This window comes from Calonectris borealis, chromosome 23, assembly GCF_964195595.1.
Source record: "Calonectris borealis chromosome 23, bCalBor7.hap1.2, whole genome shotgun sequence".
Taxonomy (NCBI): domain Eukaryota; kingdom Metazoa; phylum Chordata; class Aves; order Procellariiformes; family Procellariidae; genus Calonectris; species Calonectris borealis.
Window position 1 is genome coordinate 4,401,815 of NC_134334.1, and position 19,778 is coordinate 4,421,592.

The window sequence follows — 19,778 nt, forward strand, 5'->3', positions numbered from 1 at the left end:
GCTTCATGGACTCCTGCAGCTCACGTTGGATCCCTCCCTCATCCTAGAGCTTCAGTGTCTCTTCGTCTTCCTTTCCATCATTTCCCAGGGGCTTAGTGTGTTCCCATGCAAATTTATAAGCCCATCTTTCAGTTCCCCAGTTTGTCATCAACTCCAACCTCATCATCCCTGCTTACTCCAGATTTCCCCAACTCCCTAGGTCTTGCATGCTGGATCTCCAGACTCGTCCCTTAAAAAACACTCCTGAAACTCAGTTACTTGTCAGAATCCAAGTCACACCCAGCCTCACCCTCTAAGCCAAGCAGCTGCTCCTGCTGCAAGCATGCAAGTGCATGGAAGGGCCAAACAATTCCTCTGCCTGCAGCACCAGGCAGCCTGGAGGTCCTGATTTTTCTCCCGACAGTTTTTTTGGCATGTCTGATTTGCACCAAAATCAATGGGCTTGTCCTGCTGACATGTAGAGCGTTCCCTGAAGTTTTGGACTTGTCTAGATGCTGCGTTCCAATGTTCCTCAGTAACAGAAAAATAGAAATGTTTTGCTCAGCCAATAAAAAGAATGTGTCGCTGACACGCAGCTGGTGTGCCTAATGGATATAAGGTCTCTTTAAATATCCCAAATTCTCCTCATTTTCTCAATTCATTAAGCTGCCTGCTTTGAACTGATGAAATATTAAAATACTCAGACGAGCGATTTTAAATGGGTGACAGGGTATAAGTTTAGACAATGAACAGTGGGAACCGATGATCTACAGGAATCACTCACATATCCAATGCATTAAGGACAAGACAGACTTACATTTGAATCCTTTCAATTTCACAGTAGGGTGTGAAGAGGGAGGTCAGAAAACCTCCTATCCCAGAAACATGCCCTTGAAGTTCTGATCCAACATACAATCTAAAAGCAGAAGGATATGATTCTCTTTTCAGCTGTATGCAGCTGAAATATATCAGGAATGCTCCCCAAAAGCTGCAACTAAGCTTATGTATATCTTAAAAATATACCAAGGTCTTAAGATGCCTTCACATGCTCGGTTTACCCAGAATCCTTTCAGTTGCCCTACAAAAGGTCCAGTATACCCCCCTCCCATGACAGATAGATACACTAAAGAGATGACAACATACTGGGGATGAATATGAAGAACATTACTCTTGATTAAACATTCCCTCTTGCCTTGTAGGTATCTAACAGCTTTTCTCACCTACCTTATTTGAAATATAATTGTATTCTTCTAGGTTTAAAATGAAAGCTAAAACTAGTTTATCAGCTACCTATTCACCTTTAGCATTTCTCTGAATCTCTGCTAGTACATAAATGGTCTCCTTTCCCTAACCCATCCCTATAGCCAAATGAAGCTTCCTGAGAATAAATACAAGAGCAAAAAGTACTGCTGATGAAATAGTGATGAAGTAATTATTTCAGATGAAATACTACTTTTCAGCAAACCAATAGGGACTAATTTTCTCCTCCTTGTTCATCCCTTCTTCCCTACAAGTATGTTCGCTCCAGAATCTGCCATAGATAAGGCCTTGTTTGGCCTCATCCCTACAGGAAAGGGAGAAGCAAAAGCTACTCAGGTATCTCTGCTCTCCATGACTCCTTGAAAATCCCAGGCCTAATTCACCCACTCCCATGGGCCTTGGGGAGCGTCCTGCCAGCAGCCTCTGTGTCGTCCAGGAATACAAGCAACTTCTAGAACTGAAGTTCATCAGTGCCTTCCAGCAAGATGGTGTCAAGAACGACTGACTTTGTTTCCTGCCAGTACCAGTCTTTGGGGGGTTTAGATTCACAAATAAAAGGAAACCATATACTCTATAGCATAGAGCCAGTCCTGTTGCCATCTGAAGTCCCCAAAAAGCAGCTGATGGTACATCAGGCCCATACGTAGCAGTTCCTCCCGTTTTATCTCAATGTCTACACTTTCAAACTTCACGTGGATGCTTTGTGGGTGGTCAAACACAAGCAAAGCAAAGGTTGCTCATATTTTTTTCTGAAGAACTGGAGGCTTAGCTCTGTGGCTGAACCTTCCCAAATGCTCTTCATTCTGACACAGAACCTTCTTGTTAATGTCCATCAACTGTGTGGATTTGGTGTGGATTTACTTTACTTCTCTTCTTCCAGTAAAACAAAAGAACACATCCATTTACTTGTTGGGCAACTATTGTCTAAAATCAAACAGGTATGTCACTGTTTGATGAACAAACTGAGTTCACCCATCTGGAAAGTCTTTTCCTTCCAACATATTGTCTCCACATAGCCATGCCTTGACTGCCAACAACGGTGGCATTAGCCAAGAACTTCCTTGTATTTATTGGCTTTGCCTTCAGGAACCACGTCCTGGTTCACAGCTTTAACTTTAACAGTTTCAAAGGGGAGAGCTCTTTGTATGTTCCGCCAAGATGAGGATTAAAACATTTCCTTAAGCAGTCTACGTCCCAAAGCCACTGCGGAAATAATCTGGAAGGGCCAAATTCAGCCTCATGTTAAATAAGTGTCCTCCCCATACCAATCCAGAAGTCGTGCTTAATACATTCTGCGGTCTTTCACTGGGATCTTTTTAAGCTTTCTAGAGCGTACAGTTAAGAGACAGCTTCACCCTTGTCCTCCAAAGTCATCACGAGTTATGGAAACAGCTCTGTAGGCCTACATACAGTTGGTATCTCACCAGTCTTCTCTGTCCTGACTTAAATTAGATGGGCAAAATCTGACTCATTCCGTTTAGTTCAGCTCACTATCAGCTTTTTCAACTTCGGCTACTGCTTCAGCCCTGCTGTCCATTCGTGTCGAGGCAGAAATCAGTGACCGACATGGAAGGGTGAAGGCAGGACCCCATTTGAAGGCACTCTTGTCCCTCTGCCACTGTCTGATTTTTCTGCTGTAACTGAAAGGTGCTTATCTGACAAATACCACCTCTTTTAGCAGCAGATGCTAAAGATTGCAGGGCGTAAAGGGGTCACATCTAGCTTCCAGGTGCTAAAAACTTCTTGTGACCTTTTAGTACCTACTTCAGGTCTCCCAGATTAGGAGGCAAAACCTTACTGGGAAAAATAAATAAATAAATAAATAGACAGCCCAGAAGCCAACCTGTATCAATCCTTAAAGGGCAGAGCAGCGGGATGCTCTGGCACTTGATAACGTTACCTGCATCACACAGCAATACTTTCTGCTGAGTCAGGATCAGCCTTGACATGTTCAGAACCATCCATTTTTCAATTCTCCTCTCCTGCTTTTTCTCTCCCGGTGTATCTTCCAACGGAATGAGCTAAATCAGTGAATTTCCCTTTAGTTTTCTTCTCCTGTCCCATTTCCCATGTATTTTTCATCTGCTTCTTCCACTTGGCCTGGTTTATTTAATGTCCTCTTCCTTCTTGACTAACCTGTTTCATTCCTCCTTAAATACAGTTTTCTAAAAAGTGTGCAGCTGTACCACATAGACCAAATATGTACATGTAACAATCCAGTGTAAGTCCTGCTGCCTAAACCCAGTTCTGGCTGAGTAAGGGTTTATGCTAGAGTTAAATCAAGGTGGAAAGGCCCACTAAGTATGTTGTAGTCAGATTTAAACATACGCATGCACACGGATAGACAGGCTCTTGGCCAAATGTCCGTCTGTCTAAAACACATTCTAATACGGTGCCCGTCCAGAAAGGCTGCTTACACACCGCTGTAATCTTTGTTTAAACTGCGGTTGCTAAATGCATTTTATTTGCTTTGGGCAAATGATGCCTTTGTTTCCCTTCCATCTCCTTACGCAGCCTTCATGTGGCATGTACCTGGATAAAATTATCCCCTGGCAGGCCCAGTAAGCTTGGAGTGTCCCCTCAAGTGGCTTTTTGTTCATACAGCAGCGAAGAGACTCTTTTGCATGCTCCTGCCTCTCTCCTTTGTCACTGTTTTATGCCTGCACCAGCGCAGGACTTTGAGGACAGAAATGCTGCCTCGGATATTCTTTCAGAGTTTGCTTACCATGCAGCCAAAAGCTAAAGCATGTGGCTGAACATCAAGACGCCTAGCTCAATTCTCTGCTATGCTCCTTGTCTTTTTATGCAGCTTTAAGCAAATTACATACCATCTTCTTTCCTACCAGTCAGGCCATCTTTAACAAGGGCAACACTAAACAACTCTTGATTTCCTTGGAAACAGGGATGGCTTAATTGCACTGACAGTGTCTTGAAATTCTCAGGTGGGCAAAGTGTTTATTCCATCCTGAGCTGCATCACCGCATCGTATTAACATGCATGGCCTCTTATCTATTTCTCACTTACCTCCCTGCGGTTCCCTCAAGACATCAAGTGGCAACAAATAGAAGGAAAATCCTTTTCCTGCCTGGAACTCCTTTTTATTCCACAATTTATTTTCATGAGATGCCTCAACCTCAGAAAGGTAATCCTGCCTGTGGTGCTGAGCAACTGTGACTCACACTGAAATCAATGGGAGCAGAGACTAGGCATCCTGTGGCGGAGACCGGCTTTAACCTTGTGTTTACTATTTCAAAATTTGACAGGCTTGTCTTGAAATAAAAGGAGAAGTGCATCATTTACTGAACAACTTTAACACATTTCAGCAAATTATTCCAGGAACAGTATGTCCATTCAAGGGAATTCTACCTTAAAAAGGCAATTTTAAAGGAAGTCTAGCTGTAAACAAAAACTTAAACCTGCATTAACTTCAAAGCTTAAAAGGGAAGGGAGCAAAGTACCTGGCAAGACAAGGAGAGATTCTAATCTCCCCTTTCAGGATAATTCCCCTATCTCGAGCTTTTGGTTCTTTGCATATAGAATGACTTGTACCCAATTAAACGTCTTTTTATCCAGGGCAACGCAGACAGCAATTCTAAGGTGGCTAAAGCCAACGAATCCAGGTATCCTCTGACAACTTGGAAAGGAAGATCAAAGACAAACTTATGACAAAGAGGCCAATAAATTAAGATGGCAGTTCTCAGACCTGCTTGATTTAAAATAGTATGGTGACTGTGTGTGTTCATGCAGGTGTGGTGCATCGTGAAGACTTCCCGGCATGGGTTTGGGATGACCTCTGTAACTCCCATGTGCTGAATTACGCAGGTCACTGAGAACAAAGGTCAGCTAAACCTTTTTGCCATCCCATGATGTATTTTAGGTACGCCAGATGTTTTACAGAACTGTGTGGCAATTTAGGTCACTTAAATACATAAAACCTTTTTCTGTACTGACACATAAACACACAACTAACTCTCTTTGCCACATAGTATAACACGTGTTGTTTTCTTTTGAACTAGCTGGATAGGCACAATTTTTGATAGTTGGACTAACCATTTAATCGGCAAAAGCAAAACTTCTGCTCCCCGGAGGAATTACTGATGTTTCTGCCAGGAGAGAGCTAAACTGAAGGGAACAAACAGTTAAGCTGAGGAAGCCCAAAAAGTGTACCTTTTGACATAAAAATCAGATCATTATTTTATTCTATGCATTGAAGGTTCAGAAATTTTTTTTAAGAAAGGGATTCTAATTTCCAAAGGTGTTTGCACCCTTAGTTGCCATTGTGCAGAATCGTTGTTCACACGGCTCTTAATTAAGGCTTGTGTCAGCACTTCCATTACAAACCTCTGCCTTTTAGGATTTTATAACTCAGCCATAAAACTTTGCTCTAGGCTGAAATTTATCATGAAAGGGTCTGCCTGGAAGGAATCCATTCTTTTGTATTTTAGAGTCCCAAAAGCTTATAGCAACAAACCAGGGATTTTACTCTAAAGGCTGACATGCAAAACTTCAGCTGTTTTTTGTAGGAGTGCTGGGTGAGATGTGCCTTCTGGACTGGCTTCTAGATGCTTACTGATCAGGGTGGGGTTCTATATTCTTAACATTGTAAATTTTAGGAATTATGGGGGTTTATGCTTCAGGGTCAAAGTCTGTGCTTACTTAAATACCAGTGAATACCTCTGCCCTCACTCATTCCCTGATGGAGTATGAATCAGTACAGATTTCCCACCCTTCACTCCCCACTGCCTCCAGTGAGCCTCATGGGGATGCCAAGACTTAATTCATACTCCAGTGCTCAATTAAATATAGATGGACTTTTCTCTCCAGGTGCACAGTTTAGGCTATGACCTTCAAACACCAATGTTGCCAACAGAACAGTCCAAATCGTCCTCAGTTTGGGAGAGGGAGGGAGTGGGTATGTGTGAATGGGTTAAAATGACAGAGACTATTTGTCCTTCATTTCTCTGCTGTCCACTTCCACTTTTGTGCCGCAGTTTTTCTGGGGAGCACGCAGAACAGGGACAGACCTTGTTAGCACTGCATTTGAAGGAAGCATGGAGGTGGAAGTAATTTCTAATACTCTCTGCTCCTGTAACTGACGCTTACATTTGCAAAACATTCTGAGGCTTGCAGATAGAACAGAAAAATGCCCACATCATCCGCAATACTGATAGGAATGTCTCTCTAAAGCTCTTAAACAATGTTCTCTTGAGTAAACGCTACATTTGCTGCACTGAGCCTTATACAGATTAAGTCTTGTCACAAAAGTCATCAGATGAAATTATTTGCACTCCCTTGTCCAGACAATCTAATCTGTACAGAGTATGAATCGTTTCTTAAATGTTTGTTAAGTGTCTAGCATGCAGTGGGCACTTCCACAAGTAGTAGTAGTAGTAGTATTTTCCTACTGTTTTTAAATCTCTAACTGAACACGAAGTTTACACAAAGCATCAGAAACTACTTTTAGCAAAACAAAAAAGTTATGAGCGGACTGCTGTTTGCAAGCAGATGCAATAGACCAGGATCCTGATTTCTACAGTATCCCGTATGTATGAAGCACGTACAGAACCCAATTCTGGACTGCTCTGCACCCTATCTACCTCCTGTGAAACCAAGAAGTTTCACAGCTGCACAGATTAATTTTTCTTGTTGTAGAAAACAAGCAGCACCTGCCAGGCTCAACTATTTCACTCAGATGTGGCAACCGAGTATAAAAGAGAAATTTCAAAATTCCAGTTTTCTTTTTCTAGTGCCGAGGCAAATTTCTGCAGCTATATTTTTAAAGGGTTAGAAAAGTTTATGACTACTAGCAACACATAAAGAAAATGCACTATGCTCAGGGTGTCAACTGACCCAGAGGTCACAAAGGAATATTCATGTTTGTAACTGGATAACTTCAATTTATGAATTTCCACCTTCTTAGAGTATCTGTTACTGCAGGAAACCAGACTTTAAAACCGATATAGCAGACTGGTTTGGCAATCCTTCTCTTCTCACAATTCAGACTTCTATGTCATTTCTTTTATTTATGCTTTGTAAAACACTTGTCATTTTTTGGATGTCAACTTTTCCCCAAGGTAAATACCCTTGCACTGCACTTTTGCAGCTCTAGTTCAACCCATTCATACTTCACGTTGCAAAATGCAGAGTCCTATTGGCTCCAATACTTCATACTTCAACACTGCAGCCGGACGCCTACATGCGTAAGTTTTTGCAGGACCAGGGTGTTCCCAGTGATATCACGTTATCTAAAGCATCTGTCATCCAGTGACGCTTGTCATCTGCAGTCACAGGCCCACCTTTTAAGGCAGCGCTGCTTTAAGTTTGCTAAGCACAACACTGCAACTCCTGAGCAATTGAGGAGCATCAGTCAGTTTGCCCTTCAATGAGCCTTTTGTGCAAAGAATCACTTTTGCAAATGAGATGTAGACTCCCATGTCTCTCATGTCAGGAAATAGATCTGGGCCACCCCAACCTTGCATTCTTCCAAAAAAGGACCAGAGTAAACATATCAAAACCAATAATGGGCTTTCTTTACAAGTCTAATCAATTCTCTCTTCCAACATAAAAGAGTCTGTTCCCCCCACAGACAACTTTCCCCAAAATAAAAACAAAAGAAAGGATGTGTAGTAAGGGGAGAAAGAGGAACAAAGGAGGAAGAAAAAAACCCACAGCACTGACAGTTAGAAATGTTCATTTACATCTAACAGCATCCATATGCCAGTAACATATCATAAACTCTTAGCCTACCATACAAAGAGGGTGCCCCAAAATGGTACCTGCAAGAGGTCTCTCGGAAGGAGATGTTTAAATCCCAGTGGGTGTGTATCCTGTCAACAAACAAACAGAGAGGTCAATGGCACACGCTGAACACTGCATCTCTTGCCACTTAAAAGATCTGCTCCATCACGACAACCCACCCATGGTCCTCTCAAACTCCCTTTCCCTAACTCTCAACCACAACTACTGCCTTCTTCTGAGCTGTGGGGTGCTGTGACGGGCCACACTGCACGCACATGGCAGTCCTGAGGGCCCCCAGCAGGACTCACGGTGCTGTAAATGAGAGACCTGCAGGTGAGCTGTACAGCGGTGAGAGAGCTCCTCTTTGCTGCATGCAGTCTCCCTAATAGGTGTAGGGACTGTAGGATGTTGTCTCAACTAAAAGGACATGTACGGAGGAAGCAGAAAGAGCGAAGCACTGACATTTTATGAAGAAAACCCAAATATGTCTGTACTGTATTCCCTCCTCCACACCCGCCCCAGCTGTAAATAAATTATTAGCAATTTCCCACCTCGGAAATTAATTTCACATATTCTGTCACTCCGCCTGCTGACAAGCAGGAATAGCAGATTCTAAATGAGCAATATCCTAAATTAAGACAGAGCAGCCAAGGGGGTTGGTTTTTCGTTGGGTTTTTCCACCCCCCCTTGCTACTAGACAGCATCTACACCAACCCAGAGGGCTAAGGCAGATGCTTGACCTTCTGTGGTCTGGTGTCTCCACTCAATATCAGGGAGCACTGATCTCCCCCACCACGCAGAGGAGGTCTGTGACCACCACTGTTTCTCCATGTCAACGTGATTGATGAGAACCCCAGCCATTTGAGACCAAACTGGCAAGCAAGCCTGTATCCTTGCACAAGGGATTGTATCCTTGCAAACCTACTCCCACATCTCTCGGCATCTGCCAGTGAACATGCTGATTCCTAGCTGTGCGTATAAATCAGCTCCTGCAGATGTAGGTTCCCAAAAGCATTAAACAGAAGTGGCTGCAAATATCAGAAGTAGCAGAGGCCAAACGCACTTTTGCGTATTTTGTGTATCCCTATAGCACTCCTGCCTCTGTCCTCAACTAGAAAAAGCAACAGTGTGTAGCTGAAGACCATCTGACTGCAGAAAAAGCCTAATCTAAAACCTGCTGAAGTAAAAGAGAGCCTTTGTTCCAATTTGAATGTGCTTTGAATTGGGCCAGAAAACACTTAAGCATGACCAGTGAAGTCAATGGGACTTAACTCAGGTTTGAGTGTCTGTTTAAGTGCTTTCCTGAATGGGTGCCCCTGCTTCAGCCTAGTTCAGAAATCAATCGAAAACAACTCTTAGCACAGAAATAATTTCACATCCAAGACATGATGCTGCTGCAAGTTTTACTAACGTGATCGCATTCCTTTTGTGCTCTTCCTGCAAGGCTGGCTCAGAAAGGGAGTCTGGTTGCTCTCTGAGTAGTTCTTTTAGGGGCGAGTAGTTCTTTTAGGGGATTGTTAGATTTTAGTAGATACTAAATTCCACTGATAAAGCTGTGCTCAGAACTATACTTAGTAGCTCCACATGTAGCTGGTTTTTCCTATTCTTTTTCTTCCTCATAGGTAACAGTTTAGAAAACCTATCCCAGCTTTCCATCTTCCCAACATTTTATTTGCAAATAGAAATGGAATAGGTACTTCCCAGCTACTGAGCTTATAGCAATAACAGTTGTTCTTCGAAGTTAAAATTCAGACAACATTTGAAAACTTTCTGGAAAGCACAGGCCAAACTGGGGCACTGAGTAAAATTTCCATGAATCAAGGTTTGGTCGAACTCTGGGACACATTTGGACTTTCCAGGTAAGCTGATCTGAACCCAAAATTCAAAGCAAATTCAAGCCAGCCCTAACAGCCCCGGAAGGCTCTGGCCTGCTCACAAGAGAGTGGAACCGGTGGAGGGTGGTAAGCCTGATTTCGCACTGCTCCCTAGAATACAAGATTTCCTACATACACAAAACCTTCATAAACCCCCTTTAATTCCAGCTCAGCACCTTGCACTGTGCAAATCAGATCCTGGCAGCTGCACGGTGGAAATGGGGAGAGCTCCAAATACTGCACAGCAACGAACTCTGTGGGACCAGCTGGAAATCGGACTGCAAGTCTGAAAAGGAACCTTGTGCTTCTCCTGTTTCTCTGTCCATAAAACATTCTTCAGTGCCCTCAAAAAAACTAAAAGGGTTTGGCCCTGAGCTATATGTAGATTAAATGCCATGTTTGTCTGATTAAAACTCCATGGTCCCTTTCCTGATGAAAAAAAATTACAATTCAGAAAACCTGTGGTTAAGGTAACCTGCCCCATGGGCCTCTCTCTGAAGGCAACACGCATCTCCTCCAAGCAGTGTTCAGAGCCTAACAGTGGGCCATAGTCCACTTTGGTCCACATATGTGCTCCCATTACACCCCGTGTGTGCTCTATAGGGCCCTCTCGGAGCCTGGGTAGCTGGCGCACAACGATGCCAGCACCACTAACCATTCTGTCTCACCCTAAAACTCCGCTAACGACGTGCCTCTCCTTTCCACAGGTGCTCAGCTCTGGAGCTCACAACATGTAGTAGACATCCATCTATTTTACCTGGCAGGTAAAAAGTGTTCTTCATACGGGACTCTCAAAACAGGGCTGCAACGTTCCTTTTATCCGAGCAGCTAATACACCTCATTCAAAAGCTCCCATCCACACTGGGAACTGTCATTGCTCCCAGCTCTCTGATCGAGAGCCTGTACCTTAACGTGAGGGTCCACATCCCACCCAAGTGACACGGAAGCAGGTAGACAGGACCTCCCAGCCATGGCACTGCAACGGGGGCACAAGGCTGGAGGGTGAAACGATCTGCTCAGGCAGCAAAGGGAACTGGCACCAGAGCAGGAGCTTGCCTGGGCTCCTGGCTCTCCCCTTGGGGTTCAGTCTCCAAGTTAAACTCTCAGCCTTCCAGGAAATGTAACTTCTCGCGGTCTGGTGCAGCTCCTGACACAGGTAGACTGCGGATAGTGATCCTCAGCGTCGGGCAAAGGCATGGCTCATAATGAGACTTAGCACAGCTAAAGTTCAAGGTATAAGAACACTGCCATCACAGAGTTCTAAGTAGGGGGGAGGGAAAACCTCATACCACAGGAATAGCTCAGAACCACAGAGAGGCAGAAACATCTATCTGCCGAGATGGATAATTAAACACCCATATTTAGACAAATGAATAGGTGAGAATGAAATTAAATCCTAATTATCTTTTTTTGGGGGGGAGGGGAGAGGGATAGGGAGCAGAACCAAGCAGTCATTCCACATCTCTATGCCGTTATCACCAATTAGATTTCTGAGGCTAATGTATGTCTTGCTTTAACGGATTATTCATCCAGTTGAAATCAAATTACTAATAATTTGCAAACTATCAGCTACACAAGCCCGTCCTGGGGTTGTATAAAGAGTGGTGAGCAGGAGCCAGTCCCTTACAAATTAATAAGAGAAAAGGAGGGGGAAAAAATAAAAAAAATAAAAACCATAGCCAGGCAAGCAGAGGTGCCACAAGCTGCTACTGTCCCTCCCACCTCCTCACCCGCCCAAGGTCTCAGACACAGTGTGATCAGTTAGAAAGTGTTCAATAAAAATGACCAGATGGGCCCCGCAGCAAGAGGAAGAGACAGGTCCCCTGCACAGCTTTGTACGCGGGGAGGGCACTCGGAGGGGTACGCAACCTGCGGGGATTAACAAACTGCTGCATCAGGCACCTCAGCAAGGAGGGACTAGAACGTCAGGGTTTGGTTTGTGCAAAGAATGAATTTGCTTATATATGTACGTGAACCAAAAAAAAATTAACAGGAAGGGCTGAGGTGATTCAAGGCATCTCTGGAGCCTGTACTGGAATGAGAATCCAGCCCAGAAAAGAAAGCGACAGAGCTGGCAAAATAATGGAGAGCAGCTGGGATAGTTTTTAATTTTAAAGTTGTTTTTCTCCTTCCCTGTCATTTCTTTTTTACCCTAGCGGTCCCTGCAAGCTTTCAACACCAGAGTGGCAACCATGGAAGAGGCCAAGAGAGTGAGTCAGGCATCCCCCTAACGTCTTGTCACTCCAGGGGCAGTAACAACCTCATTCTGCAGCTGAGCTTCTGCACGGCGGCCAACTTGCTTTCTGCTGCTCCCTTTGGCTCGCTCCGCTGTCCCAGGTGCATGCTGCAGTAACCAATACACGTGCCATATAAGTGTGGAGAATACTGGGCAGCATTCAGCTACAGGAACAGGTTATTACTCCCAGAAGGAGGACCCATCACAGCCCCATCTCTTACCCACAACTGTCCCTTTCTACTCATCGTAAGACCAACACTTCTTTGGATGGAGTTTGTACCTTTCAATTTTCTAGCACAGGCAAGGCCACAGAGAAGAGAAAAATATTGACAAGTTAAGAAGACTGCTCTGAAGGGACCGTGTTGGCGAAAGGGTGAACTAAGGACTCCTGTTCAACTGGCACAGCCCAACACCACCGCGGTCACTGGGAATTCAATGTGCCCTGGGTCAGGCCCTACGTACCACCATCCTGCCTGGAAATACAGAGCACTTAGGCACACAGGGAGGCCTATGCAATGCAAATCACAATGCTGCAGGTCAGCAGTTTGGGAAGATATATTTGCAGGTGCCATTATGCAGGCTGCTCGGTTGGATGGTCAGAGCTAGCTCCTCTCTCCTCCCTACTCTTCGCATGCATCACCGTCTCAGCTCCCACAGTCTCCCGATGTCCATGTCATGCTATTTTCAGCCAGCCAACATTGAGAAGCTTGTGCAGGCAACAAACAGGGGTAGGCTCCTCCAGGAAACCTCATACATGATGGTTGGAAGAATGGCCTAACGATTACAGCAGGACTGAGACTTGGACTTGGTACATCTGGGTTATTCTCCACCATGGAACTGATGTTGCATGGGTCAGATACAAGGAGATACAGAGAGCAGCCAAGAGCACTTGCTGGTCAAGATTTCATTTGCTTTTATTCTCACACTTCACCCTTCTTTCCGGTCTCTTATCTCCTTCCTGGGCAAGAAGGGATTTCTTGCTGTTTACTATATTTTATCCTGCAGCATGCCTGAGAAGTAAGTAGCCATCTTCTCTCTCTCTCTCTCCCCCCCTCCTCAAATATATGTCCTCATTAGGTCAATGACATGCTTCCTGGCACTCTGGACCAAGTCCAGCCTTTGCTTCCCAGAGGGATCTTTAATATATTTATTGAATATGGTGACTGTTATTAAATCGTGCATGGTTCAGAGAAAAAGGGAGAAGGAGGGAGGAAAGAGAAAGGAGGAGAGAAAATAAAGGGTTGCAGAGGAAGGAAGACAGGACTGACAGAAAATAACCAGTGGAAGCTGTGAAAGAGAAGTGTCATAAAGCAGCAAAATATGTCTCCAGCCACAAGAGGGGCCCTGCCTCCCTCCTTCTCTTGAGTCACAGCAATTAGAAGGGCTGTCGAATCTAATCTACGAGCCTTATTCACGGCTGGAGCCCAGAGCCCTGCCCTGTCATGTGTCTAGTCCTTCTTCAGTTGCACGCTGCCTGGAAGAGCCGTGTCAGCTCAGCCCAGAGCCCAGACATGCTCTTTGGCAGCAGGTACAAAGCAGCGTCGTGTGGCGTATCCTGCCACGAAACTGAGCTCCAGCAGGAGGGGGGATGTCACACAGCTCTCGTCCCAGGGCAGCACCAGGGTGGACTGTTTGGGAGCACTGCAGGAAGAGGCCAAGCAAGAGAAGGAAGGTAAAGGCAGTGTTGTGTACGTTGCACATCAGCTGAGAAGGCAGTGGGACCTCATGGCTCTGAATGACAAGCAGGTGCATGTGACAAATATAATGGGGGGGTGCTTGGGTTTGATCTTCAATCAATTAGGGAGTCAAAGAGCAGCAGCCTTATGGGATATAAGAAATAGCTTTTCACTTAGAAAGGCAGGCAGTGGAAAGGCTGACAGCCGCTAGCCATTAAGGCTTAGTGGAGGTCAGTAATTTCGCTATTAGAAAATGGACGGTGAGTGAGGAGAATGCTGTAAAGCTGGTCTGCGAGGTGAGGGATGCTGGGGGACAGGGGAGAGCAACTTGACCCTGTCTGGACTCCATCCATGTTCATGTGTGAACAGGGACAAGGAGACAGTGTTCCACCATTCCTTGAGTAAGCACCTTCATTTCAAATGCTCTCCTCTGGTTTGAAATAACACTAAGCCCGCGCCAGGTGCTAGACACCGGGGTCATCCTGCTCACACAGCCAGGGAAGGTTCGGGGGTGGGGGGAGGAGTGACATAAAAAAAGGAGGAAGGACTTAAGGGCAATATGAGGTTCTCCAGAAATCTGCTTCTCAGTGCACAGACACCCTGTTACAGGGCAACTTTTGTTATTTCTCCTCAAAATGGCTTTTATTTCAGAGCAATGTTTGGCAAGGAACCCAGCCCGTTGTGTGCTCTCATTGTACAATCTGCTCTTACTTTTGCTCCCAAACCCTTTTTTCTAATAAAATAATTTCAAAGGCATTTTGGCCATACATGTCCATTTGTAGCTATCCTGTCCATTATTCAGTCCAGTGTGCATGTTTACTGATATCCCATAAGGGTTCCTTCAGAGACAGGTCAGGTCAAAAACTTTCACCATTTTAAACAGATGCTTAAATATTACTGCCTCTTATTATTAGCCATGCCATCACATTTTGCTGGGGACTTAGACAAAGCTGTGCATGAGCAGGTCCTAACCTACCCTGTTAAATCTCAGATGCTATCATTACATTTCTCCTCTTCCCTTTCCCTCCCCTCCCATACTAATGAAAAAGGCCAGTCTTTAAAATAGAAATTAAATTCATGCACCCACAAGACAATGCTGGGCTTAAATCCAACAGCATGTGAGGATCGTACTGTTAAAGCTGAATCTTACTCTCTGGCTACACTGGCTTTCCTCTGTTTGGAGATTCCTGGGATAACATAATGAAGATCCTTAAAGCAGTTTGAACCCCAGTGTGAAAAAGCTCACAGGCTGTTCCTGAGGTAATGCGTTTATCAATGTCAGCTGGAATCTCCCAATGAGTGTAAGGAAGTTGATGCTCCCCAAACTATTGCAGAGCAATGGAATTTGTAGTCTCAAACTTCCTCTGCATTGCTTATTTGTGTCTAGGATAAACCAGAGAGCGGTAACAAAAAAGAAGAGTGGCGTAACTTTTAGTTTAGCTTGCTGGGGAGAGGCAGCTTAGTTAATAGTCTGCGAGAAAGCAAAAAGGCTTCATGAAGCCAAAGTTTCTAACTGAAGTCTGCTCTACACAGTTCTTGTACCAGTTCAGCTATGCCAGTATTATTATGAGTAAAATAACTGTACAGGTGACATAGGTGCATCAGTATAGAAATGCCCTATACTGATATCATTCTTTTCCCCAAATAGGAAAAACTGTTTTCATAGCCAGACACACATTCTCACCAGGAGTCAGTAGAACTTAAGCAAACTATAGTAATTAAGGCAATGCAACTATTGCATGTAGGCAATGTTGTAAAAGAGGAAGATTTTCAGGAACCCGAAATCTGATGGAAAGAAAAAGGATTTTCCTCTGCAATGCTGTCCCAATAATCTTCAGAGCTGAGTGCTTACAGTCTGGGTATCAAGCTACGGTATCAAGCTCAGCAGATGCCTCTGGTTATATGAGACAAGATTTTAAGCCCTCTGTCTTCCAGACAGGAGGCATAACACAAAGGCTACTTAGCACACCCTGCAAAGCAGGCTAAAGAGGGCTCAGTGGGTCTCACTACAAGATGAAAACATTCACCTTTAAGCTTGGGTCACCTGGATTTCAAAGCAGATGAGCCAAGCTCACTTCAGTGCGAGGCTTGGTTTCCTTAACTTAATTACCTATGTGCAAGACAGCAAAGTGACACAGTTTTGCAAGGACTTGGTTGTGAAATAAGTTGGCACGCACTGAAATGCACTAGCTTCAGTGGTAGTTACAGGTCTCTGCTCCTTTCTAGGACTGCAGGAACATCATGAGGCAGGTTTTCTCTGCCTCAGACCTCCTCTGAAGGCCATCACCATGGGCAATTGCCTAAAACCACAGAGGAAATCACTGTCAAAGGCTAGGGTGAGGGACTAGCCAAGAAAGTAAGCTTCCGACTCCTGTTCTAATCCCCAGTCTCTTTTCTTCACCAATGCCCAGACCTCAAAGTAGCAGTAAGCATTCCCTTGTGCCAACAACGGAAGGAAACAGTCAATATAAAGGAAATTGGGAGTAGGAGAAAAAAGAAAAGGCAACAATGTTCGAAGCAATAATGCAAGCGTTTATAATGTAAGTGCATGCAGGTGTGCACGAGGGCCATCCACGGGTACAAGAGGAAAACACAGTTTTGCTCAGGCCCTGACCTTGTTTTCCTACTATCACAGTTTAACCTATTTCTTCCTCTCAGTGGGAGACAATAAAACCTCAGCCCAATCCATCACCCATCGGGGCGGATACAACAGGTGAATTAAAACCAGAAAGCAGATGGGGCACTGTCTCTGCCGGGCCCCAGCTGTCATGTCTGCGAGCTGTCTAGCCTTTATGATGCTGCTGCCGTCTCTGGAGCCAGCTCCATCACACCTTCCACCCCAGTCCCTGGGCTGCTAACGACACTGGGAGCAGAGCCAGAGGCTGCTCCTCCAGCACGGCTGTGCATGAGTGGGGTCCGATCGCTTTCCATTCATTGCTCTTGAGCAGGTGGAAATGGCCAGCCCTCCCCTTCTTTGGGACAGGAGGGCTGGGGCACCCTTTGCAAGGGACAAAATGCTTGGAAATGCTGAGGGATTTGAGCAGTAGATGTTCCCTGCCTGGGCACCAAGCACTGAGTTACGTGCTCTTGTTTTCTGTTATTACTGCGCTCATCAAGAGTGCTGCCTGGCCTCTGTTTGCCCCAGCTATTCTAGCTTTTCCCCCACACACTGTACCACAGCTCCCAGGAACTCGAAGAGGAGAACAAGTGTACAAAAGCAGTGAGAGTCTAGCCCACCCGCTAAGAACCATGCACTCCTCTAAGGAATCAAGACAAATCTTAAACAAGAGACCTTCAGACAAACCGATTGAAAAGTACTGAAGAGCACAGAAATGGTAAGCTGGGGGACCTCTGGCTAATAACTATTAAGTATTTTTTCTTCATTTCCTAATAAACAAGGCAAAGCAATTACAGTAATTAAAGATTTAAGATAAGAACACTTTATATTTGGGGGGCCCAGCATATCAATTATACAGTTATCAAGTTGTTCTCCCCCCTAATGTGACAATCTAGCACTATAATTTTGCAGAATTAAAGGCATAATTAAGGGGGCAGGAGAAGAAGGGCAGTTTACCAAAACTGATTAGGAGGGTTCCCTCTCCTCTGTGGCTCCTGTGCGCATGCACAGTGCAGATGCATTCCCCAAACACCTTTTCATTTCCAAGCGATAGCCCTTGAACATGGCTGTTGGACAGCTGCAATGATAAACCCAGACTTTAATTACAGGTGGGTTTTATGAAAAGAGCTGGTTACTGTTTTGGCTCCCTACTTTCAAGCTCTCAGTTGCTGAATGTACCAGCATCTGCTCGAAGGCAAGGGGGGAAACAGCTTATCTACTCAGGAGCAAGAAACACATAAAACATAAGAAAAGCAATTACATGCCTTCAGTTTCCACTCCTCTGTTTTTATAGGGCTTGTCTTAGAACCTGAGTGATTTTATGCATCAGAGGAAGATGACAATCGAGATGAGTTGCAATGATATGCATGGGAGGCTGAGATACGGTGCCTTTAGGTATTTATTCTCCTGTAGTTACAGGTCTTCTAAACATCATATTTTTTCAAAAGGATGAGAGAACCCAAAATTTTGCAGCTGAATATTATGGGCACTGAGACTATACATGAGAGCCCAAGAGACAGTTACCAGAATGTAACTCAAGACAATCCCTTCTCCTCTTCCTTTAACGCTGCATGATTCCAGGATGAATGTATACGGTACTGAGAAAGACATGATCAAAATATGTAAGTATTGAGGTAAGCCCTAGTCTCTGAGTGACCCTTTGCCTACTGCAACTCCATTACTTCTACTTTTAGACTACAGAGGCACTCAGGATTAGTGAGGCACGGCTATGCTCTTTGACACTTGTAATCCAGAACATATAACAACAACCATTGCTGCTACCTCCTTCCCAAACTTTAGAATCATAGAATCATTAAGGTTGGAAAAGACCTCTAAGATCATCGAGTCCAGCCATCAGCACACCACCACCATGCCCACTTTGTTCCCCAACATTAAATTAACCAGTTTATATAACATCAGAATTCGGGGACAACTGAAAGCAAAAGGCAGAACTTTAGACCCATACACCTCTCTGTATTTTCAGACAGCTATGTAAAAGCCCCACAGATGACTTCTTGGTCATGCAATCTGTTGGCCTCACCAGGCACAAAGACAGAGAATGCCGAACAGAGGGTGAAATACAATTTACAGTCTGCAAATACAGACGCCTTTAGTGCAAACACAAGGCCCATGGTGCAAGGCCCCATAGAGCCCTACTCGCCCCAAACAGGAGTAAGTAAGTAGAAAAGAGGACCCAACGACTCTTCCTGAGCTATAATGTGACATTCAGGCCCTGGAGGTGACTCCATTGGGCAGCCTGGGCAGTATTGGCCCACAAAGGCTGGTCACCTGCTGTCCCGTTTTCTCTGTCTTTGCTCTTGCAGTGCAGCACTCCCTGGCAGGAAAGTACCTTCTTTTCATGATACTGATATGGAGATCCTCCTCCTGCTTTACTTCAGGGTGTTGACCATTGCTCTTATCACTCTCTTCGCTGTCGTCACTATGCGAGAAAATTGAGGTCAGCTCTTTCTTCGGGATCCTGGTTGGAGGTAAGGGGATCGTCCTCTTCTCTGCCAGGCGACCCCGGTTCTGGCACAGGATGGCATTAGTTGGAATGGAAAAGGGCAGGAGGAAAAGAGAAGAAAACAAGAATTTGGTTAGGCAACCCAGAACCAAGCAGCTCCTCTCAAATGGCTGCCCTGCAAAGGCAATGCTCTTAGTCACCGCAGGTTTCAGACTGGTATGTTGGGTGGGCAAAGGCTATGTTCACTTCGCAAAAGACTTTTCAGCAGAGGCGTATCTATACCTAGTTCTTCCAGTTCTAATATTCAAATCATGCACTTCAAGCCTCTCCCCACCTCTTCATTCCTAGCTTGTGTCTCACCCATGCCAATAGGAAAGGAAGATGGCAGTAGAATTAGAATCATAGAATCATAGAATAGTTTGGGTTGGAAGGGAGCTTTACAGATCATGTAGTCCAACTCCCCTGCAATGAGCTGGGACATCTTCAGCTAGATCAGGTTGCCCAAAGCCCCGACCAACCTGACCTTGAATGTTTCCAGGGATGGGGCATCTACCACCTCTCTGGGCCACCTGTGCCAGTGCTTCACAACCCTCACCATCATAAAAAAATTCTTCCTTATATCTAGTCTGAATCTACCCTCTTTTAGTTTAAAACCATTCCCCCTTGTCCTGTCGCAACAGGCCCTGCTAAAAAGTCTGTCCCGATCTTTCTTATAAGCCCCCTTTAAGTATTGAAAGGCCACAATAAGGTGTCCCCAACGCCTTCTCTTCTCCAGGCTGAACAACCCCAACTCTCTCAGCCTTTCCTTTTTAGGCACCAATCTCTCTCTCCAGAGTATTTCCTACCAAATGTTGCACATTAACATAGCAGAATAGGTTAAATTAAATCTTTGCCAGTAGCCCAGGGAAGACGTGATCCAGATAAGCCAGAACAC

At 44.8% G+C, this 19,778-nt stretch overlaps 1 protein-coding gene across 1 annotated transcript in view; it reads right to left on the reverse strand.

Annotated features, from left to right (window-relative positions):
- SAMD11 (sterile alpha motif domain containing 11) overlaps window positions 1-19,778 on the reverse strand; it is a 126,960-nt gene that overhangs the window by 68,578 nt on the left and 38,604 nt on the right. The window contains exons 4-5 of the mRNA XM_075172401.1: window positions 18,731-18,909; window positions 8,016-8,066 (exon numbers count right to left, since the gene is read on the reverse strand). Coding sequence (XP_075028502.1) covers window positions 8,016-8,066; window positions 18,731-18,909 — 230 coding nt within the window. The remainder of the gene's footprint in view (window positions 1-8,015; window positions 8,067-18,730; window positions 18,910-19,778) is intronic.